The sequence below is a fragment of the Typha latifolia genome, chromosome 2, assembly GCF_019914945.1.
Source record: "Typha latifolia isolate L0001 chromosome 2, TyphaL0001v2, whole genome shotgun sequence".
Lineage (NCBI taxonomy): Eukaryota > Viridiplantae > Streptophyta > Magnoliopsida > Poales > Typhaceae > Typha > Typha latifolia.
In genome coordinates this window covers 3811458-3838934 of record NC_133087.1, presented here as the reverse complement: position 1 = coordinate 3838934, position 27477 = coordinate 3811458, and the positions used below count along the sequence as shown (strand labels likewise).

Here is a 27477-nt window from a genome sequence, read left to right as displayed (position 1 = left end):
GGCTTCTATCCACATTGCATGCTTAAAGGGTATCAGCACATCTCCACAATTGACCTCTGATTTCACTGTAAGAAGTGGACATACGCAGATCACAACATTCCTGTCTAACTGATAAGTTTTTTGTACTCCATAATTCACAGAATTTCAGAGATTAGAGGTGCAACAGACAAAAAGCTAGAGCAGAATATGATATCAAGTACCAACTTTCTTTCCTGCATTTTCCTGGAAATAACATAAAGTTGCTGAACCAAAAAGAAGTACCTGACAAAATGCAAGTATTACTACTAGAAATCACCGATATGATAGATCTTTCTTACAAAATCAACATTTTTAGCCACATAAATCTGCCACGGTAGACAATGTGGCATCTTACTCCATACGAGTTGTGAACGCAAACATATAATATATAATACTGACACTATACTATGCATTCAACTAGGAAGACTGATGTACTAGTACATCAGTTTGTCTTGGTGTTATGTGAACATATAAGGGCTGAAGCCTGTGGGTAGTAAGCTGGACTGTGTCTACATTATCTCCATCACCTTCTTTCAGTCTCCACTCAAATTCTTGTACAAACCTGCCGATAGATACACATGAGATTAGCTTTGCCTGCAAAGAACCTGCACAAGCCCTCTTCCCGGCTCCAAAAGCCATCGTCTTGTGCAAGTCCAATGACTCAAACTTGCTATCCAGAAACCTCTCAGGCTTCCAATCCTGTGGTCCATCCCAGTCCTTTTTGTTCATGTTGCAGGCATATAGATTGATGGCAACCTGACATTATATGACAGTTTTGGAGAAGTTCTTTAAAAAGAAGAAGAAAATAAATAACATATACAATTCTTCAAGACCGATATTGCCTATTGTGCTTACCTGTATTCCAGCTGGAATATCATAGCCTCCTAGCTTTGTATCTTCATGGGCATATCTTAGAGGAATGATAGGAGCAGGAGAGTATCGTCGCAGTGTCTCATGGAAGACAGCATCCAAATATGGTAGTTGTGATAAATGCTCCTCCATAACCTTTTCAGACCCACATACCTCTTGAATTTCACGATAAAGGCGATCCTAGGATATACAGAAAAAAGAAATTAAAACACAGTTTTTTAACAGGAAAAAAACCAACAATATGTGGCACCAACCTGATACTTTGGATTCTTAGCAAGTTCATACATAGCCCATTCAGTCGTCACCAAAGTGGTATCTGAGGCTTCAATTATTGCTTCCCAAATCAGTGAGATTAGTTGTTCTTCTGTCAGTTTGTTCTCAGACAGCAGAAAGTCCAGGTAGCAGTTTATCTCCTGTACTTTGTTTCTGATATATCAGATCTAATGATTTGTGAATTTGTGGTGTAAGAGAACTATTAGAAAAATGACAAACTAGTGAAGAAAAACACCTCTCCACGTGCAATCCGTTTCTTCTGTTCCATGATCAAGGCCCTAGTAACTAAACGTTTGCGAGTTGCCATATTCTGGATCTTCGTTTCCATACTCCTATTAGGAATCCATCTTAGATATGGGAAGAAATCCCTCCAATCAACTTCAATTGCACCCATCATTGGATCAACTACTAGAATATCAAAAATTTCCTTCTTGGACATCTCCTTGTTAAGCTCCTCCACATATATAGAATTTATGTCTGTGCCCAGAGCCTGCAAAATACTCAGATGTATAAATGACTCTGACTGCAATGTCTCTGCATTATATATACAACTGTTTCTGATGGGTTCAGAATCCATGTCCTTAGCATTTATTTGCATTAATGGTGGTGGAGACTAAATAGTCTGCTCCATGTAAGAATAAAATACACTTTGGCAAGAAATTTTACTTGAAGATTAAATCAAAAAATTGTACATTTAAAGGGCGTCCCATTGTATGAGATCCTCACCAATGCAGGTTTTTGGAGAGCACAAGGTGAATGCCCTACTCCCTATTATTAGAGAGGCTTGTTTCATGGCTCAAAACTATAGCATCAGGCACAAGGAGGCAAGCCTCAGAGCCAAACTAGATGATTCCCTCAGGAATTCTTTAGTTTAACATTATGGTGAGGATATGAAATGTCCATGTCTGCCAAAGAGTGACAAAGGCTTTATATGCAGAGCTCAAGTTTAAAAAACTGAACAGTGAGATACCATATAGGAATAATAGACTGAACCGTCAAGATACTAATATAGATCACCAAGAAAGGAGCATTACGAGATTCTATTATGTATAAGTCCATCATTGTGCTGCCATCTCTTCTTAGACATGATAAGAGTAAATATGGGCCTTGCTTTCCAAGTAATGACATGACAAGAGTAAATAGACACCAAATCTTCCTGATAGAGGCTTACTTGTTTCAATGCAAATCGGAAAAGCTCATTCTTGAATGGCTCCCGGAAGTTCACAGCAGTATGAGGATCACGCTTTACTAGTGATTGCAGGATTTCTGAGATACTATCAATCATGATATCCCTGTGGTGACGATGTTGCTTCTGAAATTGGTACCATAGTGAATTCTCTTTCAAATCTTAGAATTGGATAGTAGATACAACACGCATATGTATGTACATAAGGTAGATATGTATAAATCAATAAGCCACAATCTGCAGAGTTTCTGACTTGCGTACCTGAGCAGTAGCCCCCAGAACACTTGTGAGTATATAGCGCTTCACCATTTTATGAAATTCACCATAGTCACTGGTGGCAACCATAGTTTTGTTTGACGTCAGCAATGTCAATGCATTTGAAAGCTTCCGAGTTGACATAGATGAGAATTTTGTAACCATTGCCTGGAAAAGTCATAGTCTTATGAGAATAGTTACGATTTTTTGAGTTTTTAGAAACTTTCCTGGATCATTCATGACAGTTTCCATGGCCATATGATATTCCAAGTATTCGTGGTAAATGAATGATTCTCCAATCAATCAGAAAATATCAGTATTCATGAATTGAGTAGGTATTCATGGACTATCCATGATATTCCATAAATATTTGTGGATTATTTACCAATGATCTTGTATTGAAGCTTCAAACCGGAACACCAATGACCAAAATCATTACCGAAAAAATAAATGGGGAAAATCTCAAAAGTACCTCTTTTGCAACATCAGCAGAGTTCAGCACCACCAAGGTGGATGCCCCAGTTCTAACTGTGTATATATCCCCATAAATCTCTGCCCATTTAGCAAAAGTCTGGTGAGGTTTCTTTGCCTTCAACTGATGCAAATTCCCAATTAAAGGCAGCCCAGGAACAGCTACATCACAAAATTTCCTATCAGCCCAGGAACAGCTACATCACAAAATTTCCTATCTTGTGAACGACACCAACACCATCTATTCCAGGGAAGAAATATTAATAATATATATAAAAATAGTAACAGATATATCATTATCTGTGCTATTGAAACCAACAACCAAATCCGCTGTTCAAGCGGTTGAGAATCTTGTTCCAATCTATTCTTGGATGGGGAAACTTGGGTTATAACCAAATTTTCTGACTAAATGGTTCTCATATCTTTAACTCAAAGATTCCTCATTTCATTCCATACCAAACTCAGACTATAGACAACAGAGCGAAACCCAAATCTACACTAAGAAGCTCAGTTTTTTTCTTTTTTGCAATACCAGGGGGCAGATTGGAGCGCCGATTGCGGGTAATACGAAGCTTCGCAACGATGACAACCACAGTAACGAGGCCGAGAACTATTGAAACAAGAGGCCCACTTTCCAACCTCCGCAGGAACATCTTACCATCTTCCATTGATGCTTTGGTGTTATCGCCTCTGATCTTCTCTTTCTATGCCTTTTCTAGCTTCTAAATAGAGGGGACGGTAAGAGTACCGCTCCGGCACCTTCCCAGGGTATTTGGCGGTAACGGTAGTAATGGAGTAGAAGACGACAAAATGACAAAAAAAGCATCCCTCTTTCCCGGTAAGGAAGACTGCCTAAATGTACTGCTGTCAAATTAGTGCCGCAGTCAAAAGTAGAAACATCATCGTAATAAAGGTTCAAGCTTTTAAAACCTTCTTCATAACCAATGAAATCAAATACGATTCAAATCATTCAAGCAGTCTTTAAACTCGCACAGATCTCCTACGACTCACTAATCAATACTTCCAAAATCGAGACGATTGAACATTCGCACCGAGAATTGATCCTTTCCTCGTTACCAAGATCAAATCATTAAAACCTCATTTCAACTTCTTGCCATTTGAATCACTGAAATAATCGAGACAGCAAGCGAGCAGATCTCATTAACAAATCCAACGCAATAAACTGGGAAGAAAAGATCCGCAATTCTTTTTCGAAATTATAAGGAAAATGAACAAGAAAGTAAGCCAATAAAGTGTAAAACGCACCTTCGGATTAGAACTGTAGAGGATGAGAGAGAGAAGAGGGAGACGAAGTGGAGACAAGGGGAGTGGGGTATTTAAAAAATAATATTTACAAATTATTAAAAAAAAATTAAAAATGATGTAGCATTACGTGGGCTTAAAACAAAAACTAGGAAATAAAAAAGCATTAATATTATTATTATATAAAATAAAAAATAATATTTAAAATATTTAAAAATAATATTAAAAATATTTATAGATCTGAGAGGGATTGGTCCATGTGGACAGTGGCTGCACGTTTGCCACCTGGACAGCCGGTTAGGGGCCAGCTCATGATTAAAAATTCCCATTTCGAGAGGGAGAGATGCACACGTGGTAGGTTATATGCCCAAGTTAGACGAGTTCGGATCGGTTCGCTTGAATAAAGGTGCTGGTGGGTCGGCTCGGTCTGCTTTTGAGTTGAAAGAAATTATTTAGGTCGACTTCAGGTCTGACTCTAGTCCGTCTCGAGATCAAAAGTCTTTGAGCACTCGAGTTAGGTTGAAGAAGAGGGAGAGGAGATAGTCAAACTTTGGGCTTTAGTTAGGCCCAGTACTTAGGCCATTTAAATTAGAGGGATTAATTACATCTAGACCATGAATTGTTCCCTACTTTTACATATCGACTCTCTTCATTAAGTAAAGATCTCCAAAATACCTCTTTCATTTGTTATCCCTCAGATCTTTTTTTTTTTTCTTTAGAAAATTATCGTGTGACGGAAAATTTAAGAGCAAGATTATCATTTGATATTTTCTTATTCACAATGTCAGGATTTGAGAGACATTACATAGTTAAGGAAATCAAATGTCAAAACAAATCAATAAATAAGGGGGTCTATGCGAATTAAATTATGGCCCAATAGTTCATAAATATTAATGTGAATTGATCTAATTTGCACTAGTCACAACTCATTCGGCTGCAAGAGTTTCTTGTAGTTTAATTTAGTGCTGAATGACTTGGCTGCCAACTCGGATTCCCTATAGTTGGTCAATATCCTGGATAAAAAGCTTGGGTGCCCATGGAGGGTTCGAGGATTAGTTGATCTGTGGGGTACATGCTTAGATTTTTTTTTTATCATATCTCAGTCCGCCGTATCTTTCGAAAAGGAAATCTCGTGCGACAGACTGAGCGGCTAAGCGGGGCAAGGCCAAGGCCTCATGTTTTGTGTGGAGCTCGGGCTAGATCTCGCCAACATTATCCATGTAGAAGCCCTAGTTCCTTTCTAAGAGGCAGGCACAGTTATAACTCCTTGTTAACAAAAGAAAAGTATGTATGGAATAGTATAACGCATGGATAATGCTTATTATACCTCTGCCATCACTACTGAGATCATCTGAACTATTAAAAATATTTTATTTTGCTGATGCCATAGATAAATTAAAATTTCTCTCTCTTCTTCCTCCAAAATATAAAGATAAATATATTATATAGCTGCTCATATGATTTGCATGTAATAGCTCATTGAGCTCAGAAGGGTGTAAATAAAAAATATATATAAAATATGTGAAAAAAATGATAGTTCATAAAATCTAATCAGTCTTTTAAATACTAGCGAGTTGTGTATAACACGACATTAAAGCCAAGCAAAACATATTGTAAAACTTTTATTTATAGGTTAAATATATTTTACCTTCAGTACTTATGCTTAGAATTATTTTTCTCCGTATACTTCAAAAAAATTCAAACTAGTCCTTATACCTACGATTAAATTAAAACTGTTAGTTTTTTTTTGTCAAAATTAATAGAGCGTGCCCAAATGATTAAAATGCTACTTTCATGTTTATTAGACAAAATAGATAAGTTTTTTATTTAATTTTTTAACCCAATATTTGTCTTGGTCTTAGATGTGATATAACTATTAAATTTTATAAAAAAATCAGATTTAATAAAATTTGTTATATAGTTCGCACAATCTAGAAAGTAAAACAAAAAAAAAATGAGTCTTATTCAAAGAGAAAAAAATATTTATATAACAGGGAAGGACATTTTTGTTTACAAAAAATAAAAAATAGAGTGAATTGAGCCAGCTATTTAATTAAAAAAAAAAATTCGGCGCACTCTGTTAATTTAGATGAAAAGATTAACGGTCTCAATTTAATCGTAAATACATAGACTAGTTTGCAACTTTTTGAAGTAAATAGGTGAAATAATTTTATTATAAGTTTATCAGTATAAAAATATATTTAACCCTTTATTTATCTTATACCACCAACCCAATCTAAGCACACCTCAAATCAAGACCATTATATATTAATATATATTTATAGAGAGAGAGATAGCAAATGCCAAAGCAGGCTCTTGTTGTGGATTAGGTCTATGTCTAAAGTTTTTGGAGGAATAGACAAATTTCCTACTACAAGAGTTGGTGTAGGCTGGTTCCTCTAATAAAAACATAAATTTATAAAAAGGGTTTCGCATTTGGGTGTTTTTAATTCGAGTGAGAATCATATCATAAACATACCATGTGTTCCAAAAAACAAAACACTGGCACACTATAAAGAGATGTTAACATGCAGTCAATGTCAGGCTAACAGCTTGAGGCTCAAGCGTTGGAAGTAGCAAACTGATAGTAAGGAGCAAATCATAAAAAGTCCCTTTGTCAGTTTAGAGAAAGTGCTCAGAATACTGTTGCTGTGTACTCTGAGAATGAAAAAGATTAGCAAATCATTTTAATTGGGCACATTAAATTTTCTTTTTCCTAATTGACGTAGTTTGATCACACGTGAAATTTCATGTTTATTAAAAATTAATTAATAATTGTGACATTTTAATTATATATATATATATATATATATATATATATATATATATATTTTTGGTTTAATCTACCTGATCTCTTGTTAGTTTTGCCCCTCTCGCGGTTAGCAACCTATTCCTCCAAATAATTTGATGGCTCATCTAATTTTCTATTTATTTATTTTTATATAAAAAAAGAGAGTGGGCTAAAGCCTAAAGGCAAGTGGACCAAGCCAATTGACCCTCTCTCTCTCCCCCCCCAATCTTTTTCCTGCCTCCTACTTTGACTCCTTTTCAAGTCCTTCAAATAGCAGACTTTGAACGTCTACTTTTCAGGGCTGCTGTATCTCCAAACCTCTACTTTTCAATCCCTCTCGCTCTCTCTCTCTCTCTCTACACCAACTCCCGTATATATTTCTCTCTCTTTCTCTCTCTCTCTTTAGTCTCGAACTTGTACTAAAGATACAACCGTCACCAAATAGGATATGGATATCAATTAGCAGCCTCACAACTTCACATCTCTCCTTTATTGCATGGACTCCATCTTCCTCCTCAACTCCGAAGGCCGCCGCCGTTTCCTCCAGAACGCGCTGCGCATCCTTGGATGCGCATACATCTGCCTATGGTCCCCATTCCCCCATCCAGCATCCAAGTACATCACCGGGCACGCATGACTCTCTCTTACTTCATCTCCAATAATTCTTCTAATTACGATATCTTTGTACGCAGTCTTCTTGCATCCATGGGTGGATGGTTCCATGATGAAGAAATACCTCAGCCGAGCTCCTCGTCGTCGTCGGGGATCAGCGCGCCGCGGAGGCTGTTCGACGCCTACCAGAGATCTACTTGTACCATCATTAGTGGGTAAACTGGGAGAGAAGACGCTAGTGTTCAAATTACCTAGTACTTTGTACTACTCATTAATTCGATCGTTTGGCTTGATGGGTATTGTTTGATTTGGTTCTTGCGTTCATTTGTTTGATTAAAGTTGCGTTCCTGGATTGGCCTACACGGAGGGGCTGCCCTATATCGAGTTCGAAAACACGCACTTGCTGAACTTGGCATCTTCCCAACTCCAGCAGCAGTTCTACCAAGTAATTAAGAGTACTTAATTGATTTGAATTATAAATTTTTTTTTTTTTGGCTTCATTGCCATTAGAATGTTAATTCTTGGTTTGGTTTCATTTGTTTCAGGGAGCTGGAATCAAGGTTTGTACTTGTTGCTTTAGAGGTGCAATCCAATCATAAGGTTACTACAATATCTGAGACAAATGCGATGTTTTGAACAACAGATAGCAGTCTTCATGGGATGCCAAAAAGGAGAGATCGAATTGGGAATGAGAACTCCAGCTAATGTAACCAAATTTTACCTCACATTTTATACATAAAATGGTTAATCAGTTACCTCCATTTTTATTATCTATCTATCTATAACAATTAATATTGCAGGTCAACATGCAAATGAATGTACAACAAGTGTTCTCTGAGGACTTCATACAACAATCCGTGTTAGATGATCTCCTCCATCTACCTGATCAGAGCCGGCCCTCATCGTCGACCTCGTCGTTGCGATCGCCCTCGGTGGGCAGTTCGGAATGCTCGTCTCTCATGAACCTCAGCAAAGGAACCGCTTCTTTCATGCCTCGCCGATACCGCGACATGCAGTTCCCGACGCCCGAGACCGACGACGCTGCGATGGCGACGGCGATGCTCGCCGTCATATCTTCTTCGACACCTCCACCTTCTCCGCAATTACTTTACGATTATGGCACGGGAAGAGATCACGGAAACCGCCCGCCGGGGGCATTCAAGGCCTATAATTCGGCACTGGCACCCAAGATCGAGCGTCGCCCGGCCGCTGTCCATGGGCAGAGGATGATTAAGACTGTGGCATCCATTTTGAGAAGAATGTACGCGACGAGCTTCGAAGCTCGAATGCCGGAGGCGAGGCCGACGAGCAGCCAGTTGCATCACATGATATCGGAGCGCAAGCGGCGGGAGAAGTTGAACGAGAGCTTCCATTCTCTGAGGATGTTACTTCCACCGGGGTCTAAGGTACTCAACTCATCTGCAAAAGTACAAAACCATCCTACCTTTTGCTTTTATTATCATTCAGGATGTTTGAAGATGGATTTCGTATTATATCTACCAGAAGGACAAGGCATCAGTTCTCGCAAAGACCAAGGAGTTCGTGAACACATTAAAAGCTCAAGTATCCGAGCTCGAGGAGAGGAATCGGGAGCTAGAAATGCAACTACATCCACCTGATCATCCAGCAAGCGAAGCTGGCGATTCTAGTGGGCGAGTACAAGTGCAGATAACCCGCGAACCCGCATCGACGTCGGATTCGACCCGAATCAACCTGACAATTACAGTGAGGGTGGAATGCGAGATGATACAGTTGCTTCTTGACGTGCTCGAGTTCTTGAAAGGGATGACGACGCTAAGCTTGGTATCAGTGAGCGCGAAAACCGATGCGCCGAGAAGAAATATATTTGCAAGAGCAAGCCTAACTTTGCAAGTGAAGGTATGAAAGTTAAATAAATCGATGATTACTATTCATTTGATTCATCCCGATTAAGGCTTCTGATTATATTAATTGCATCTTTCCCCTTCCACATCCTGCATTATTTTTAGTGGAGCTCGTAGGTCTTTTGCAGCTGATACCGGGTCTTCCCGGATGCGATCAAATTCTCTGCAGCCGAGGCTGCAGAGAATCCCGAATCCCAAGGTTAAGCTAGTACAAGCTTCTTGGAAGCTCCTGTTATAAATGCAAACTTGGACGTATCTCTGGCAGTGACAAAGACGACGTACAACTTTATGTTACAAATTTGACTGTCCACCGGACTATCTTGGCTAATTTAACAGACCAATATTCTTCCAATGGGCACGCCAATTTCTTGATCGGTGATGCAACATTTAGGTCCTGCAAATAGAATTAAATAAACCTCAGGAATAATCTTTGCCTAATGTCTTGATCAAGAAGAGAGGGAGGAGGGGGGAGTGGGTCATTTATTTTGGTTATGCCTAAAGTTAATTGCTTGAATTAGCACTGGAATGGCATCTTAGTCATGACAAAAAATATCATTTTTTTAATCGTATAAGTGTACTTTTTTTTCGTACCTACTTGTTGGAAAAGTTGAATCACTGTCAATGGAAAAGTGATTATCAACTAATGGTTTTGTTTTGGTAAACTATTTAAATTATTATTTGTTGATGTTTAGGGGAGTGACTGGGACAAGCCGTCGTTCGAGGAAGCCGTCAGGATGGTGGTAGAGGATGCGGTGTCACGACCGACGACCGGAAAGCCTTGACCTTTGGCCGGAGGTTGGCCCATCAATTTTGACCAAATCTTTTTTATGCATGCAACCTATGGATCAAGAGAAAGTGCATGGAATCCAATTCCTTTGATCAAGTTGGTGAGAGCTATTAAAGATAAGAAAAAAGGAGCCGACAGTGTTCGAGATTCCCACATCAGCCATCGGATGGAGATGGCTGGTTAAGATTTTTTTTTCTTCTTGTTTGTTTATCCCATATACACAAAGTAGCATACAAGTTTTATTAGTAGAATATTCCATTTCTTAAATGTTATGATCGAAGAGATCTCAAGATGGCGGATTTGACTTGACTAATTGCATGGTTTAAGATCGTATAATCTCTTTACTTGTGAGCCTATCGTTATAGATCACACGCTTGAAATATCTTTTCCTTTCACCTCACTATTTTTATCAAGTTGACGAGTTAAAAAACAAAAAACAAAAACATAAAGAAGACCGTATATAGATTTTTTATTTTAGCTCGTAAAAATACAAGTTTGATACAGTACAATAATAAATCATGACCAAAACCTAAAAATTATAGACTATGTAAAATTAGACTAGAAAGAAGTAGGTTTATAACTCGAGCTTTATTCGCAACATTAACGATTTGTTATTTGCAACAGTAACAATTCTTATTTATAACATCTAAGAAAACACTAGTACTCTTGAAAACTTAACGTATGTGGCGCACATTATCCCTCTATGTGTATGGTTTAATATAATATACAATTAAACCTAAAAATTGTAGGTTGTTTAAAATTATATTAAAGAGAAGCAAGTTTATGAGACATAAAGTAATACAGTTTCAAGTCATTCTCTGGTGCCGACCCAAGTGCTCTGCTAGGGTTAGGCTGTCATTTTCTTCCCCTCGCAAGAAGGGCCTTCTCTCATCTCCCTTCCTTTAGTCGGGTGCTAGGAGAGCTTCCCTAAAGAATTTCTTCTCCCCCTCCTTATCATCCTTGGGGTTGTCGACCCCTTGACCGGCTAGGTGAGTGGGTGGTGGAGTTGCGCCGCCTAGCCTAAGCCCCACCATCTTCTTCTCTAACTTTGCCCTTTCTTCTTCTCCAACTCCATTGGTATCTTGCTCCGTGCTCTCTCTACCCCAACTCCATCAATATCTCGCTCCGATCTCTCTTCGCTTCCATCTTAGTCGGAATCTTTCTCCTTTATGCTCGACCCCATCCTTGTTTTCTTATTACTCTCAATGGTGCAGCCTCCAATCCAGTCGCTCTCCTCTACAGTCACCATTTTAGGTAGCTCTTTGGCACCTATCTCTGCCTTTCAAGTCATTGTTTCTCTGGCGTCTCGTCCTATCACCACGGTAGTTGCTGGCTCCTTCAGTATGCCTAAGCTCTAGGCAGCGACCATAGTTGGCCTCCCTCTAATGCTACAATCCTCACCAGTCGCCTCACCCCCTTGTTGAGCCTCATTTGTTGCGGCTGCTAACTGATGGTGGATCTACCTTGGTAGTCGGTGATTGGATGATGCCTCGCCGTCTTGTAGTGGACCTATTGCAATGGCTAGCAACCGATGAGTAGGTGTATTCCTAGGTGTCTTGCATGTACCTATTTTGGTAATTTATTTAGTTGGTTTCTATGGATTGGTCGGTCTATATGCGTGTTAAGTCTATTTTGGATATGAAGAGTTACATGGACGCCAACCCTTTGTTGATATGCACTCTGAGGTCCAAATCTCCTGCATATATTTCTTCTTTGTAGGGAAGCCTCCGTAGGTCAAGAGGAATGCTTGTTCTAGGGCCGACGGCCTTCGTTAATTTTATTTATATGAGTACTTATTTGTTACAAGATGATACCTTGGGTTTAATATTAGTCAATATATTTTCAGCCAAAAGTGGGGCTTTTTATAAAATTTTATCACATCTCCTTTTCTTTATTTATGTATCATATTGTAACATCCATCTGAATTATTTATCTACGAATATTTTAAAAGAAAAGAAAGAAAAAAGCAAGTCCACATATTTTGGCCATTGTACCTTTCCACATCCTTTGTGACCAGGAAAATTAGAAGAAGAGGAAATAATCACCCAAAGTAGAGATTTCCAAAAAAAGATGTTGAAATTTATTTGTCCGACTTGCAAGTAGTTTGAGAAATGTGCAATGTAGGAAAGTTGGAAACATAGGAAGAAAAGAGAATGTTAAATGGGCACGTGAGAAATACTCTGGCAGATGGAGTTAGGTTGTTAAAAAAATAATTTTACCTTATTTTATTGACATTTACAAACAATATTCTACATCTTTACTCTCATATAATTTATCTAAAAGAGTTTAATAAACTATCCAATTCTTTACCCAATATCACATTATAATAAAAACATATCTATTTTCGTGCAAGATAGAAATCGTGGATAAATATTTTATTCTCTAAACTTATAGAAAGAATGGCATTTTAGTTATGTTAAAAATATTCAGTTACAAACTAATAAAATAGTAAAGTCTAAAAGTCAAAAAAATTCAGTGACAATTAAAAATTTTAAGTGGTAGCTATGTAAATATATGATATAGTTAAAGTGTAAGGTATTATTTATAATATTACTAACAACTAAATAGACAATCTCGGTAGATAAAAGTTAACACCAATGATTCAATTTTTTTTTTTTTACTATCTAAATATTGGTCTTCGATTCTAGTAAAGACGTTTTTGTAACAGCTAAATGAATCTATTAAAAAAAAAATTAAGTAAAGAGATAATAACTAAGAATAAGATAATTAATCGGTAAGAAGACTAAGTGAAATGATGGTGATCTCTCTTATAAGAACAGTGTTCTTTTGAGAAACTAAGGAAAGATGGGCCAGCTGTCTCCTGGTGAGAAACAAGTTGCCTTCAACTCCTCTTCGATCGTTCCAATGGGTGGAATAGTTGAAGGAAAAGACGGAGATGTTGCAAGAATAAGTGCTAGTATCCAAAGACTTATTCTAACTTCGTGGATAACTCGAACGTGCCGATTGAATTAAGGGTCCTCATCCCGTCCGTATCCGATAGTTTTGGAAGCATTTCATTAGAGAGATGATTGCATGTGACTTGAAATTAGTAAAGAAAGATTCTCTAGACTTATTAGCTGACCCAAAGCAAGCTTTCTCATTCAGTTGTGTGTAAATCTCTACCTTCCAGGAAGCAGCAGACATGAATGACATATTGACATGCATAAGTTTTCTTCTTTTCGACACGTGTGATTACAATCTCTCAATTTATTACTCATTCTCACATGCAACTCTTATTTTGTTTTTGCATATTAATCCTCAAAATAAAAAGAAATTTCCTTACTACAGTATTTATGAAAAAAAAATAAAAGACCATTTTACCTTCAACTTTACTCTTTTTTGTTGATCTAAATAAGGGTAAAATAATTCTTAAAGGACGTAAAATTAATTATGTAACGGATAAATAATGGAAGCGAGATTTTTCATAGTTAAGGAGAGTTAATATGTCATGAAAAATAAATGAGAGAGTTTACACATGGAAATAGGCAACTGTTGAGGAGTCTAAAATGTAATTACCTCCTCTTCTTTGTGCACTTTAATGGTATAGAAGATGCCTTCGAGTGACTCGCATTCTTTAGGATTGCAATAGAGAATATCACAAAAGTATCACATATCAGTACAAAAGATAACAGCTATCGTGTTGATTAAAGATAGAGAATCTAAGAAATGCACCAAGTGAGCTAGTCGAAATCAGTACACATCTTTTAGATACATAATATCTTACATGCATGGGCGAGAAGTATTCATCAGATTACTTTCTACTCAAGGGACTGTCCAGACTTATCAAATTCTTCTTGGAAAGATTGATAATGGAATCTGCTATCACTCGAGCACTTGATTTCATGTATCCACCTAACAGAGTTAGGATATGAGAAAATTGGATCTCATTTACTGCAGGAAAGTGATTATTCACGTATGAAAAAGATGAAAAAAAAAATTCAAACAACAGGAGCTTGTGTACCTGATGTCAGCATCAGAAGAGGTGTACTTCTTTCCTTGGCAAATCTGAAGACCTTCTCATCTCTGACTGTAACCCCATCAGGACTTACCTGCATAAGCATGTACTCAACGAAGTAAATAAGCAGCATAACATTGAACCTTGCAAACTTGTGTCATTTGAAACATACGGCAAATCCGTTTATAAGAGCCATGAGACAAATCTAGCACCTCTTCCATCAAGGTCCTTTTAGAAGTCCATGAAAAGACTAATCATCAAGGTTTCAAATCTAGATTACTGGAAGAAAAGAGTCTATCACCTCTATGATACATCCTTTGACTTCATTTGGTCACTCATCCACATTTATACAAAAGTAATAAGATATATCTTGAGAAATAAGCAACCAATTTTGGTACAATATAGATGAATAATTCAGCTTTATCTCAAATTCTTTAATAGAGTATGCATCTGAACAGAAAAGTACCCTCAATCTGCCCAAAGGATCGCCTTCTAAGATATCTGTGCCAGCATTGTACACAATCAACTCAGGATCAAAGTTGCTTTTTGCAACCTACAGAACAATTCCAAGTGAGATTAAATAAAGAGGCATAAATTTGTAATTTAATTAGAACACATCAAGAAAATAAAAATAGAACAAAATCAAATATGCAATCCCTTCTATTTGATGCAGAATTAATGTTTATCAGACAAGCATATTTTGGAATTTATGGTCACATACAGCAGTTGAAGTGATTCCATATTTTTATATTCATTTCAGCTGATGCCAATGACTTACACTCATAAAAAAGTTGGCATAGAAGACCTACATGATGGACACATTTAATAAAATATGTAAGGTAAGTACCTCAAGTGCTCTATCTAGTTGCGCCAAGTAATCCTCTGTTTTAGTCCCACTCTAAACATGCAAAAGTACAAGGAAATTTTAAAAGAAGAGGGTACAAATTACTAAATTTTTTGCAAATGAGACTCCCAAGTGTATGCAAAGATATAACATACCACTAACTCAACTTTTTGATCAATGTACCTCTTAGCCTCAAAATCCTACAAATTAAATCATGTCAACAAAGAAGTAAGAAAAAGCTGAAAATAACAAGAAAAGAATAAAGGTTAATTAGGACAAGGGAAGTGCTTGAGATAGTTAGAATTTTGCACATAGACCATAAATGCAAATGCAAATCGTAGTGCATAGAAACTTTGGCTGGATATTTGTGATCCAGAAAACTTCCCTTTTGGAGAATCTAATTGGACAATTGATGGCAATATATGGTGGAATCAGTATAACTTGCTGAAATGAGTATTGTTGCTTTTATTATACTCACTTAGGGATCCTGCGTTGGATGCTAGATCTAGATGACAAGCCAAAGAGATATTTTATGAATCAGAAGGGCAGAAAGGGCACACAAACATCAACCTGGTTTACTCTTGTGAACCCGTTTGTTTTATTCTTGAAAAAACTTGTATACATCTGGATCAGGCAATTGCAATTGTCCATAGCAGCCCAACGTACAGTAAAGGGGTCAGGTTTGAGTTAAAATCCTAGACCAGAAGGCAATTGTTGATTCCACTGGGTGAAAGCTATAGACCCATCATGACATTAATACTTGAGGGATTGCTGAAAAGTAGTCAGAAAATAAAGGACACTTTCATTCTTCTATAAAAGATAAATGCTAGTAAAAAAATGTACTTACAAAAGGATAAATTCCAGCATTATACATGTCCAAAATATAAACTCTTCCTGCCAATAAGGAAATGCCAGTTTGATCATGCAAACAGGTAATTATAGCTAAAACAGATAAAAGAAGATATTGTACCATCGTTAGCAAAGTCTGTTTCATGACCATTTCCTTGGTGAGCATCTAGATCAATAATCATTACCCTGCAGAAATGCACCAACATGCATAATGAAATATCATACAGACAAGTGATAGAAAATATTCTTCAACATTAGGTAAACAGAGTATCCCAATTAGACAGTGATTTTGTCCAGGCAAAGCATCCTACCTTGACATATTCAATCGAACAAAAGCAAAATGAATGCAGAGAGAGATGTCAGCATATACACAAAATCCACCTCCTTTCTCTGCCGAACAATGATGAAAACCTCCACCAACATTGATGGCCCATCCTCTTTCTATAGCGAGTTTGGCTGCCAAAATGGAACCTCCGACCTGAAAATTTTATATTAACAAATTCTAGAGCATCATTTAACCAAATCAGGAGAGTGGATGACAAATAAAGACAGTACCTGCTTTCGGAATGGATAAAGGGCTTTCTGCTGCACAAGCCAATTTGGAAGCAGTGCCACAGGGGGGACCTAAAGTAAGATGGAATCAATCATTAGACACTCTATTTTCACGTTATTAACTGAATGTCCCGAAAATTATAGCTGAATCAGAAACAAAACTTTTTCTATGTGAAAGTACAAAATGTGGAAAGGGAAAATATTTTCAAAAACTTGGTATAGAACACAAATGTGCATCTTTAGGTCATATGAACATCACAATTTGAAATGTTCTTAAATCATGGATCCTATAGTATGTTTAGGTTTGTAAATGTTGGCATTTTTGCACCAAATTTTTAATTGACCAAAATCATTTATGCAAAAGGCATTGAGCACAAACCACAGATCATGTTTATTACAATCTTAAATTCAGTATTTTTTTTTTAAAAAGGTAGGAAACTTCATTACTTAGTCACCACGGTTACAATAAGCAGTGCTAACATCAATGGCCAAAATTTTACACAAGGACTCTAGGAAGGACCCTTCTTAGGTGCAACCATATCCCACGTTCCTATCCTAATTGGCTAATCAATTCACATATTTGTTAGCCTCACGATAGATATGTTTAAATTTAACACAAGAAATTTGAGCACAAGACATCTTCAATGATGCTTGCCACCGACACGAAGCGAAGTTAATGCCTTTCGAGATGTTGACGAGGAGAAGAGAATCCATTTCGATCTCAACATGGGTCAGACCCTAATGCCTAACAGATTGGGGACCAATGCTAAGATCCATGACTTCTGCAGCCAAGGTGGATAAGAAGGAGCCCACCTTAGTGTCGGCGATGATGATTGTGCCAAAGGATGAACCCGGCTCCACGAAACTCGTTAGGGCCCGAAAATGACCCGTTAGTATTAAATTTCAGGAACCCTAACTTGAGGGTGATGCCTTGATCACAGATTTGAAAAGAAACGTAATAAAAGTAACCAAACTCAGAGAATCCGCCAACCGGGTATCGAAATCCAATGACATTGAAATCCAGCAATAGAACACTCAATATATTAAAACTTTCAAAATATTCATTAATTAAAAGATGGGATAACAAGCTTTTATATAGGGAAAGCAAAGCAAAAGACCAAACTATATGATGCCTTAATAAGCAAAATGACAAAAATAACCAAATAAGCAAAATAATGAAAATAGCCCTGCAAGGCTAGTTTAAACCCTCGTTAAGCCAGGGAGCCACGGGTGTAGTTCTCTTGCACCTACGAGAGTAAACATAATGGATAGTAGTGTCCACACCAACCCTCTCGGGTGAAAGAAACTCGACTTAGTCGAGTGACAGTGTGGACAACTCTGATAATACTTCAAGATGTCAGAGTCAAGCAGCTATAACTCCTCGCGAGTGATTCATGTACAATCAAACTCTAATCAACCTTGCTAACGAACTAGAAAATGGTGATTCACTCCTTCTACAATAGATGTTTGGAACCCGAAGATATTTTTTAACCATTGGGATCAAACCAAACAATGCAGGGGGAGAATACACTTGGCTCACCTTAGCCTTTTCCTTGGTGATTGAGCTATAGCAAAAAGGCACGTGGGCTTTGAGGAGACAGGAGATACAGGATCCTTAGGCAATTTAGCATGAAGCGATTTGAGGACTGAGTAGTTTGAGAAGTTTTTATGTGCGACATGTGGCAGGGACAAGAACATCGAGCTTGTTTTGAACGCCAGCCTACCACATGAGCGAGTAGAGCCACATGGGGCCCTATAGAAGTTTGAGCAGGAGGATCGAGGGGTAGCCGATAAGATCACCAAAGTAGGCTATTTAGGGTATAAGTCCTAATCCATCACGTCAAATGATGGCTTGGAAGGATCATGCCTGGTATGCTTACCAGTTGGTTCTTGGCCTAGGGCATGATTCGATTGCAACATCTTGTCACCACCCGCTGGTAGTTCCTCATGCGATGTTGGGATCGTATTGGGCAGCAGGCTTTGCGGCCGCAAGACTGGATACACATCCATCGTGTCTAAGGATCGTATTTTTCATCATCAACCATATCAAGGTCCGATGAGGCCTTTAGCTGAGTAACCACCATACTAGAATCTCTTTTGTAGGGCTAGGGATGTTGTGGGGCTAGCAAGGGAAGTCGCATTCTTCACCGTAAGAAAATCAAAACAAAGAGCCAGGCGGTGCCCTAGCTTGCCATAGCGAGAGTAGATAGTAGTAATGCTTTCATAGGCAACTAACTGGAAGAAGGTATTATCGGGGAGAAGCCCACATCTATTCTTCCCACCCTAAGTGTAGCCTCAACCTTGAGAGGGCAACCAAAGTCGGCAACAATCTCCATCAAAATATCCAGAGGCTAATAATTGAACGTGTAAGATTATTTAGTTGACAATTAAGTGAATAGAACATCATTTGAATGTATTAGCATAATGTGTAAAGAATAAGAAATGGAGACAATATATTGAGTTATACAATAAATTCAAGTGGGCGTTCAAATGGCAAAGGAGGCGTTCAAACGCGCTTGCCCAAGACATAGAAAGCATCATGTGGCATTTGAATGCATCTGCCCCAGGGACAATGACAGCTTGTAGCGTTCGAATGACCCTTCTTAGCATTTGGATGTGTTTCCCCGAGGTACAGTCACATTGTTGTAGCGTTCGAATAGCCCTTATGGCATTCGAACACATTTGCTCGAGGAGCATAAGAAGTTATTAGGAATTTGAAAGACCTTTGTGAGCATTCGAACGGGTTTGTCTGAAGAAATAATAGACTATCTCAATAGTCACTGAGACAAGTTCGTCCGATCTTAAGGGTCATAGAGATCAATTTAATCAATCACGGAAAACAATTTATCACGAGATCTAGCGAATAAGAGAACTTCAGATATAGCTGTAGGATTCAGCGGGTAATCTGTAAGTAATTCTTGAATTTACTATGTTATTAATGGTTGATTTGATTCTAGTAAAAAAAATTATGATTTTTACCCAGGTTTGTAGTTTTCCATATAAATCTTGTAACACTCAAATTTAAGGGGGCCATGTGCTCACCCTTACCCATTCCTTTCTTTTTTCATGCTCGCCTAACAAAGGAACTCCTTTGTCAGGCCAAGGGTGAGGGAGGGGCAGACCTAGCCCCCTACACACGCCACCGACGGCGTGCGCAGTGGGCGAGCTTCAAGTAGTGGGTCGTCGCCTTTCCTTTCTCTCTCTCTTCCTATTTCTTTCCTTCCACTCTCGGTTCACTTCTCTCACCTTTCTTCTCATTCCACTAGTCCCCTCTTCTGTACTATCCGACTGTTGCCATGGTTGTCGTTGCCATGGCTGAAGCCAGTGAACTCGTCGTCGTCAGTGAGTCTTCCTCCCCCACTCCTTCATTTTTGGTAGCCAGTGTTGGCGTGGTGCTTCGAGCACGATGTCTTCCTTTTCCCTCCTCCTTCAGTGGTCCGGCGACAGCTGGCCTCCGACGTGGACCCTCTCCCCTCTCGTAAAGACAATGTTGAGCTTGGAAGTAGGGTGGAGAGCCCCTCCGCTCTAGTGCAACGCCATAGCCATCCAGGTTGGGAACTGCGCCCGCTCAAGCTGGGTGGTGCCAGCCTGAGCGTAACCCAAGCCCTTTGGTTGTGGGTTGGGCTTGGCTCAACTTGATAGCTTGAGCCTTTTCTTTTTCAGTTTTATTATTATTGGGTTGGGCAGGGCTTGAGCCCGATTTTTTTTGTTGGCGGAATCTGTGCCCTATGTGGGCATTTTCTTTCCTCTTTGTTCTCTCCTTATTGTTATTTTTATTATTATTATTATTTGTTTCCTTTTTCCTTACCCCTCTCCTTATTGTTGTTATTATTATTATTATTATTATTATTATTATTTGTTTCCTCTTTCGCTAACCCTTAAATATAGAAATAGGTGCTGACCTAGTGATTCTGTTGTAGAGCACCCTAAGACCAGCTCTCACCTCGGAGCTGGCCGTAATTAAAGTGGAACTACTTATTACCTCAAATTTTAGTGTATTCAGGCAAGTGGTCTATCAACCCTTATATTTATCGATTGATGTGATGGGTAATAACATAAGCATCCATGACAATATGCTCATTCATTTACCATAATGAAACCTGTTTAACATGTTGCCTGACATAACCTATATTATTTTAATTGTGATGTGCATTCATCTGCTTGCTCAAATACAATAATTTCTTACGATTACATTATGCTAGTCATATTTACTTTATCATGCCATTAGCACACGAGTACAATTATAAAATAAATAATATCTTCGTCTCGACAGTATCCGGCACCTCCTCAGCCAGATAAAGCCCACGCTTGAGGTCCACGCTTGAGGTCTTAGTCTGTGGATCCCAAACAATTAGACAGCTATTTTGCTGAATGATGGGCAATTTACTGTCGAGTCAGTTTAAGTTAGAAAATTAGGATAGGATGACATAAATCTAGTAATACCCGATGACATAGAATAAAGGCGTCTATATGCGACGGTTTATGAGTTTTCACATGGTGGTACGATGATGTGGGGTCACGAGCTCAAATGGTCATATCGATGTGTGATACTGAATTATGTGATGAGCTTACGACTATGATCCTTAGTCTACAGTGGCAGACAATCGGTCATGCTGTTCACTGGGTGACGGACAAACGATTTTACCCCTGTCAGTGAGGACGTTCTGAGGAGATAAGGCATTGTCCGTAACATCAGCCTAAGGAAGGTCAGGCGGAACTATAGGAGGTGGGGAAGTTGAGTCATGAGATGTAACAGTTAGCGCAAAGGAAGAAGCCTCCATTGAGTATTTTCTAGACAACCGATTGCATACCTCTATATATTACATTATGTCAGCTTGGCATTGAGCTATGAGAATCCGTATATTTATTGCAGTGCATCATTAGTCATAACCTAATGGTACCTGTAAAAGTAAATAGAATAATAATGGAGAGAACTGTGTAAACGTTACCTCCATAATAATGGAAACCGTCAAACTTCTCCTAAGGCTGCTCAAGTATGACTCTGAGTGTACCTGATTGAAAGACATCTTAGTGCTAGCATTCAAATTCTCACCTGTAAATCGTCACTTTTCATCCAAGTAGAATGTCTTGAAAGGAAGAGAAAGACCAAATAGCAAGTAGAGCAAGAAAGACACAATACTATTTTATTTGTCAAACACTAACTATAGCTGAATGGAGGAAAAGATCCATATAGAAGACCTCCATAACTGGATAGGCTTAACTTTGAAAACTAAACATATAAAGATTTGTGTCTCACGCAAAAAATCAGCTCCTCACCACAAGTAAATCATCCCTTGAAGCTTCCAGTGGTTCCACCAATCGATTTTTGTCTAGAACACTCTCTTTGATTAGAAATTGGCATATACGACCCCATTTTGAAGAATCAAATGGGTGCCTGCATAAGGTTGTTCATTTAAAATATAATTATTAGGAAAACAGATAAGTCGGCAAATATATAACCATTTTATGAAATGAAAAAGGGTCTAATCTGTTGGCAATATGAAAAGTCTTATCTATGTTTTCATTCTTCCCATAAATTATGGAACTCCTAACTCTTTAGCCTCACCAACTATACTCTCCTTGCACAGAAATGGTCACAACCCAATTCACAATCACACCTAAGTAAGCTGCACAAGGCATAAAACACTCCTGATTAAATTACCTAAGCTAACTCTATCTTAGGAAGCAGAAACAACTACAAACAAAACGCTAATCTCCCAACTTTATCCGAATTCCACAACAAGAATCTCATCTTCCCCTAAACTAACACTTCGCAATCACTTACAATCCATCTACAAGAGTATAACAATATTTTGCAAAGAATTAACCTAAAAGTAATAGAAGATACAACAAAAAGAAAAAAAAGAAAACATAGACCCGCTTACATCTTCTCGATTCCGAAAAACGCGATGTCGTAAGAAGACGAGTAGATAACCGGAACCTGGGATAAACCAAGAATTCAGGTGTGGATCACGATAAGCTATCGGAGAAATGGGTGGGTATCTATCTCCATGAGCGCAACAAAGTTACCTTGGGTAGGGGAACGTCGAAGTAGAGCTTGCTCGAGAGGATCCGGCTCCTGCGGAGGGAAACGCCGCCGGTTTCTTGGGATTTGGGAAGAGGAGCAGACGAAGACGCCGACGACATTGCGGGCGAGGAGGAAATAAGTGACAGAATAGAGCAAGACAGGGATATTGCTCTTGCAATAATTTTTACACTTAAATTTCCTACACTATCTGTGTCGCAAAAAAATCGGATGGATCATAATAGATAGGAAAGGAGCAAGCCTGCAGGAGACTACTATTGCGGCGCCGCTCGCTGCAGTCGGTTAAAAACAGATATAGAACGAAGAAGTCCGCGCCGAGTTAGAAGGAATAACCACTGCCCGCAGCATTTATATAGAATAAGTTACTTTAGAATGATCTTTTTGGTAATGTAAAACAAACACTATGTAATCTGAAAAGTACATAGGTCTCCGATTAAACTCTAAATATATTTAAAATTATCGAAGAATATTAATATTTCTATATTCTCCTATCTTATAAACTAATCACGTGATATTTTTGATAGAAAAATTAAATGGATAATATTTTTCGGAGGTTTTATAGAGTTAAAAGTCAATATGTCATAAAAATAAATCAAGAGTCTAGGTGTAAAGTGCAATTTAGTTGAGACGGTCTAGGTGTAATTATTTGAAAATAAAAATATAGAATAAGGTTTAATTTATTCGTTTGTATTTTGCGGTGTTAAGAGTTAAGACTACCGCTAGCCGCTAGGGAACTGAAAAAGGTTGATAGATCACAAGAGAAGGCGGCAACTAAGAAAGCTTCCTTTCAGCACTAATGGCGATCTCAAGGAGCCGTCTCCTCTTCTTTTTCCCTCTCCTGGTCCTCCTCCTCCCCCTTATCTTCTCAGGTGAGATCACTTCTCCTCCTCCTTCCCCTCGTCTCTCATTTGCCCTAATTCCTGCTCGCTTTGGTTGTTCCCAGTTTCCAACTTGCACCGGAATTGGATTACGGAGGAACCCAAGAAAAGTCCTTCCAAGAAGTTAGATCATTTAGTTCTGGGCCCTGCCGCTGGCCAGGGATTGCCTAACCGCCTCCAATGCCAAGGTCATTTGCCCATCGATACTGCGGGTTGTTCTTGTTTCGCAGTTTAATTTCAAAGAGAGATCCATTTTAGTTATACTGATGGCTCTCGAGTTGTTTACGGGTCCTGTTTGATAACTTTATGTAGGAAATTAATTCACTTGGATGTGATGGATTAAATTTCAGTCCTTTATGGTATGAAAGGAAAGCAGTTTATATCTATGGCTCATGCCAATATGTACCTTCATGCTATGATGTTTGAACCTTGGAGTGCTTATGCTTTGCTCATAGAGAGAAGCCTGGTGCAAAATTTTATGGTTGTGTTCCTCGACTCAAATGCACTACTTACAGGGATATAATTGTTAATAATGCTGTAGCATTGTTTTGATTTTAAAAAAGCGTGCAGGATTGAGACAATGTGATGCTTGATGACCAAGCTTAAGAAGAATAATTCATCATTATCTGCTTCTGGCAATCAAAAATGTGATATAGTTTATATCAAATAATCTTATAAGAATAATTATATCAGTTGATGGGCATTAAGTAGATTAGTAATATTGAATTCTGTAGAACTGTATATATAAAAAAACCTTCCTGTTTTTTCACCTACTTCTGGTGACTCAGTGAGGGACATCTTTTCTTTCGTAGCATCTCTAAAATTCTTAAATGTGCTTCCTGCAGTTTTTGTAGACATATAACCTCTAATAGTTAGTGTCCACACGGGCTGTTTACATATTTATACCTTAAGCTTATTGTACATCTTTGGAGCACATAGAATGAGTAATCGCATCTAATTTGACTTAAAACTCTTTCCTTCTCCACTGTTGCAGGCCTTAAAGCAATGAATAAGATTGGCACATCAAATGCAAATCTTTATTCCACTGGCACTGTTTCTTTTGTCACTGTTTTCACAATTTACAACAGTTCTCTCAAATCAGACTCTACTGGCATGGATGATAAATTATCTGATGCGGTAACTGTTGGAAACATTTCGTATAATAAAGCAGATAGGTCGATGGCCATTCTAAATGCTTTCATCAATTTTATACAGGTAAATTGTCGTCATGTATGTGCTCTATGATTTCTTCTTTGTCGATAGCATATAGTCCAGCATTCCAGCTACCAGAGCACTATTTCCGGCCACATACTTAAAATTATGTAAATGATTGACAAGTTAATCTTCACAATGGTTGATATCTTCCTTGTTCAGTTTTTTGTGCATTACATATAATGAGATCAGTTTATTAAGGCCCGGCCCCTCTCTCTTTGATTTTGTTTGAGTATGTTTTGTGAAGTCTGAAATATGCGGTCAAACTTTCTTTGAAGCGGATTATTATCAGTATTCAGATTTGTGGTTCGTTTGTAATGACTTTACTAAGAACATAATCCAGTTTAGTGTTCTATGAGGCTATCGTTCATTCAATTTCTCTCGGTTGTGTTTTGTATTGCAAAAAGATGATGTTTTGTGATTGGTCTTGATTTTTAAATGAGATGGATGTGTTATATACTATGTTGATTATCAATAGATTTTGTTTACTTGTTTATGCCTTTATGGCCAGTCTTACTTATCTGAAACATGCGAATGAACTAGGCAGCATGAGGAATTATTTTTTATCTGCAACAGTTGATAGCTGTTTAACTTCCTATCTTATATGTAGAACTCAACAGGTTTCTATGCCAAGAAGCAATGTGATCATTCTGACTGATCCCACTTCAACATTTTCACTTAGACGAACTAATGCGGCTATATTATCGATCCAAGGAGATTATTCTCGAGGGTATCTGATGCTTCAGAGAATCAAGTCCTACATAGTAAGTATTTATACCGAGATACTCTATTGCTTTTCTTTGGATGGATACTTTAGCTAATTTTACATATGCTGGTGTTGATTTTGTGCTCAATTGTTTATTTTTGACTAAGGCTGCTTACCTCATGTTGATGCTTTGCAGATCCTGCTTCATTGTTTTGTCCATCATTATTGCACTTCTGCTATAAAATGCATGAATTACAATTAAGATTTTATGCATAAATAATTGACATAGAAATTCCAAGTTTTGAAGTTATAACCTAATCTTTTTATGAAGGGAGAATGTACCGCATAATTCTGCTCTCAGATTTACCTTAATGTAAATGTGGTATATGTTTATATTTTTACGATCTTGTACCAATGCAGGCATTTCTGGAAAAACGACTTGAAGAGAATGAGGTGGGGCTGAAAGGTTTTAATCATTTCATTTTCACTGATTCAGACATTGCAGTGATTGATGATCTTGGATATATATTTGAGAAATATCCTCATTTCCACCTGGCTCTTACTTTCCGGAACAACAAAAATCAACCTTTGAACTCTGGATTCATTGCAGTAAGAGGCACTCCAGATGGTATCTATAAGTATGTTAATGGCATTTGCACTTAGATGTCTTTTTTGATTAGGGATTTCAGAGTATTATCATCTTGTTGTAGGGCCAAGATCTTTTTGCAAGAAGTCCTTGAAGCATACAGCTCAAAGTACATGAAGGCTTCCCGCATGCTTGGTGACCAGCTAGCCCTTGCATGGGTTATTAAATCTCATTTACCATTTGCTGTTAAAAAGTTTTCTAGGCATGAAGCCTTTATGGGCGAAGTCAGTGGGATTTATGTGCTCTTTCTACCTTGTTCTTCTTATAATTGGACCCCGCCTGAGGGTGCGGGGCAATTTCACGGGATGCCCTTGGATGTACAGGTACCATATCTTTCTAACATTTATGCTATGTCTTACTATTGATTGCCTATGCAGTTTCTTCATTATGCTCCTTGTTGCCCAAAAAAGGGAAGTTCTGTTGAAAGATTTCATATTGTTTTTCAAGCTTTAGATGCATCCTTTGTAGCTTCTTCTTATTGGATTTGAAGTGCGTAAATTAGTGATTAAGAACTCACAAAGACAAGGATATTGAAGTATGACGTCTTCCATTTTATTAACTCCTGGAGGTTTGAGTTCCACTATGTCTGATTTTGGAAATCTATACATGATTAATGTATAGTTACATCGACCAACAACTATATCACAATCTTGACCTAGAATTCCTACACAGGAAATGATACCTTAAAATCTAAATGTAGCCCTTAAAATTCTCCTTTAATAGCATCTTCAGGAAGTCGTATTAGGGACTAACCACTTGCCATGTAATATCTTTTTTCCTTCACATTTGATTGACTATTTTTCCAGAGGTAAGCTTCTAGTAGATATATGAACAGAATTTGGTATATAATTATGTAACTGACATAAGGCCATCGTGTTAATTTTTTCTGCAACTATAATTTATCCTAGAGGAGAATTTAATTATGGACTTCTGCAATTTATCAGGTTGTTCATTTCAAAGGTTCAAGGAAACGCTTAATGTTGGAATCTTGGAACTTCTTCAACTCAACCTCGAACTTGGCTGATATGCTCTGCCTCGTCTTAAAGAGTGGGAGGACAAAATACGACTTTTGAATTTTTCCATCTCGCCGTTGAACTCTTCTAAGTCTTCCCCCCTGCTCTCTGTCTGTTTGTGGCTCTGCGTTCCTCCGTGTGGGAATGGGAACAAACTTACTAGCACCGGTGTACAGTGATAAGAGGGAAATAGAAGTTCAATTTTTGAAGATACGTTGATTCCATTAGACCTTCACAATTCTGTTTACTATTTTTATTCAACTTCATTATTATAAATTTCAAAGAGCATAAAAGTTGGACTAACATAGTGGTTCTTTGATTACAGTCATCTGTCATATTTGTGCTTTACAGCTTCTATTTTTTGTTT

The 27477-nt window shown here is 38.0% G+C and overlaps 4 protein-coding genes across 10 annotated transcripts; 2 read left to right on the top strand and 2 right to left on the bottom strand.

The window, feature by feature from the left end:
• Positions 1-258: 258 nt before the first annotated feature.
• Positions 259-4383, bottom strand: LOC140781716 (ent-kaurene oxidase 2). Of its 3 annotated transcripts, XM_073127829.1 has the most exons (10): positions 4340-4383; positions 4085-4199; positions 3606-3925; positions 3075-3235; positions 2609-2770; positions 2333-2473; positions 1397-1651; positions 1143-1301; positions 874-1068; positions 259-774 (listed from the first exon to the last, which is right to left on the bottom strand). In XM_073127829.1, the coding sequence occupies exons 3-10, from the start codon at positions 3739-3741 to the stop codon at positions 436-438; spliced, it is 1548 nt and encodes a 515-aa protein (XP_072983930.1). In that variant the 5' UTR covers positions 3742-3925; positions 4085-4199; positions 4340-4383; the 3' UTR covers positions 259-435. The 3 variants fall into 3 exon arrangements, with proteins under 3 accessions (XP_072983930.1, XP_072983929.1, XP_072983931.1); XM_073127828.1 differs by having other exon boundaries at positions 3606-4199; XM_073127830.1 differs by lacking the exon at positions 3606-3925.
• Positions 4384-7573: 3190 nt separating this feature from the next.
• On the top strand, positions 7574-10722 carry LOC140782942 (putative transcription factor bHLH041). The gene is made up of 8 exons (XM_073129848.1): positions 7574-7742; positions 7820-7954; positions 8079-8184; positions 8285-8299; positions 8383-8445; positions 8540-9145; positions 9243-9617; positions 10315-10722. Exons 1-8 carry the CDS (start codon positions 7624-7626, stop codon positions 10402-10404), a joined length of 1509 nt encoding a protein of 502 aa, XP_072985949.1. The 5' UTR covers positions 7574-7623; the 3' UTR covers positions 10405-10722.
• A 3091-nt stretch (positions 10723-13813) lies between these two features.
• Positions 13814-23029, bottom strand: LOC140782941 (histone deacetylase 2). Of its 5 annotated transcripts, none has more exons than XM_073129844.1 (14): positions 22640-23029; positions 22495-22550; positions 21887-22004; positions 21559-21621; positions 16613-16681; positions 16369-16535; positions 16179-16243; positions 16056-16102; positions 15364-15408; positions 15212-15262; positions 14831-14917; positions 14371-14458; positions 14134-14300; positions 13814-13981 (listed from the first exon to the last, which is right to left on the bottom strand). In XM_073129844.1, the coding sequence occupies exons 1-13, from the start codon at positions 22754-22756 to the stop codon at positions 14161-14163; spliced, it is 1113 nt and encodes a 370-aa protein (XP_072985945.1). In that variant the 5' UTR covers positions 22757-23029; the 3' UTR covers positions 13814-13981; positions 14134-14160. The 5 variants fall into 5 exon arrangements, with proteins under 5 accessions (XP_072985945.1, XP_072985947.1, XP_072985944.1 ...); XM_073129846.1 differs by having other exon boundaries at positions 14134-14261; XM_073129843.1 differs by lacking the exon at positions 13814-13981 and having other exon boundaries at positions 14003-14300.
• Positions 23030-23361: 332 nt separating this feature from the next.
• On the top strand, positions 23362-27434 carry LOC140781196 (uncharacterized). Its single transcript, XM_073127057.1, has 7 exons — positions 23362-23524; positions 23599-23721; positions 24528-24748; positions 25366-25509; positions 25872-26089; positions 26162-26420; positions 27042-27434. The coding sequence occupies exons 1-7, from the start codon at positions 23452-23454 to the stop codon at positions 27168-27170; spliced, it is 1167 nt and encodes a 388-aa protein (XP_072983158.1). The 5' UTR covers positions 23362-23451; the 3' UTR covers positions 27171-27434.
• The last annotated feature ends 43 nt before the right edge of the window (positions 27435-27477 follow it).

Coding starts and splice junctions, on each gene's coding strand:
- LOC140782942 (XM_073129848.1), top strand. CDS start 7,624: ATGGACTCCATCTTCCTCCTCAACTCCGAAGGCCGCCGCCGTTTCCTC. Junction 8,446..8,539: donor GAATGAGAACTCCAGCTAAT/GTAACCAAATTT, acceptor TTAATATTGCAG/GTCAACATGCAAATGAATGT. Junction 9,618..10,314: donor GCCTAACTTTGCAAGTGAAG/GTATGAAAGTTA, acceptor GTTGATGTTTAG/GGGAGTGACTGGGACAAGCC.
- LOC140781716 (XM_073127828.1), bottom strand. CDS start 3,741: ATGGAAGATGGTAAGATGTTCCTGCGGAGGTTGGAAAGTGGGCCTCTT. Junction 1,652..2,332: donor TCCGATTTGCATTGAAACAA/GTAAGCCTCTAT, acceptor AGTATTTTGCAG/GCTCTGGGCACAGACATAAA. Junction 1,069..1,142: donor CTAAGAATCCAAAGTATCAG/GTTGGTGCCACA, acceptor TGTATATCCTAG/GATCGCCTTTATCGTGAAAT.
- LOC140781196 (XM_073127057.1), top strand. CDS start 23,452: ATGGCGATCTCAAGGAGCCGTCTCCTCTTCTTTTTCCCTCTCCTGGTC. Junction 23,722..24,527: donor TAACCGCCTCCAATGCCAAG/GTCATTTGCCCA, acceptor CCACTGTTGCAG/GCCTTAAAGCAATGAATAAG. Junction 24,749..25,365: donor CTTTCATCAATTTTATACAG/GTAAATTGTCGT, acceptor AGAACTCAACAG/GTTTCTATGCCAAGAAGCAA.
- LOC140782941 (XM_073129844.1), bottom strand. CDS start 22,756: ATGTCGTCGGCGTCTTCGTCTGCTCCTCTTCCCAAATCCCAAGAAACC. Junction 16,103..16,178: donor AACAGACTTTGCTAACGATG/GTACAATATCTT, acceptor CCTTATTGGCAG/GAAGAGTTTATATTTTGGAC. Junction 14,301..14,370: donor TCTTCTGATGCTGACATCAG/GTACACAAGCTC, acceptor ACTTTCCTGCAG/TAAATGAGATCCAATTTTCT.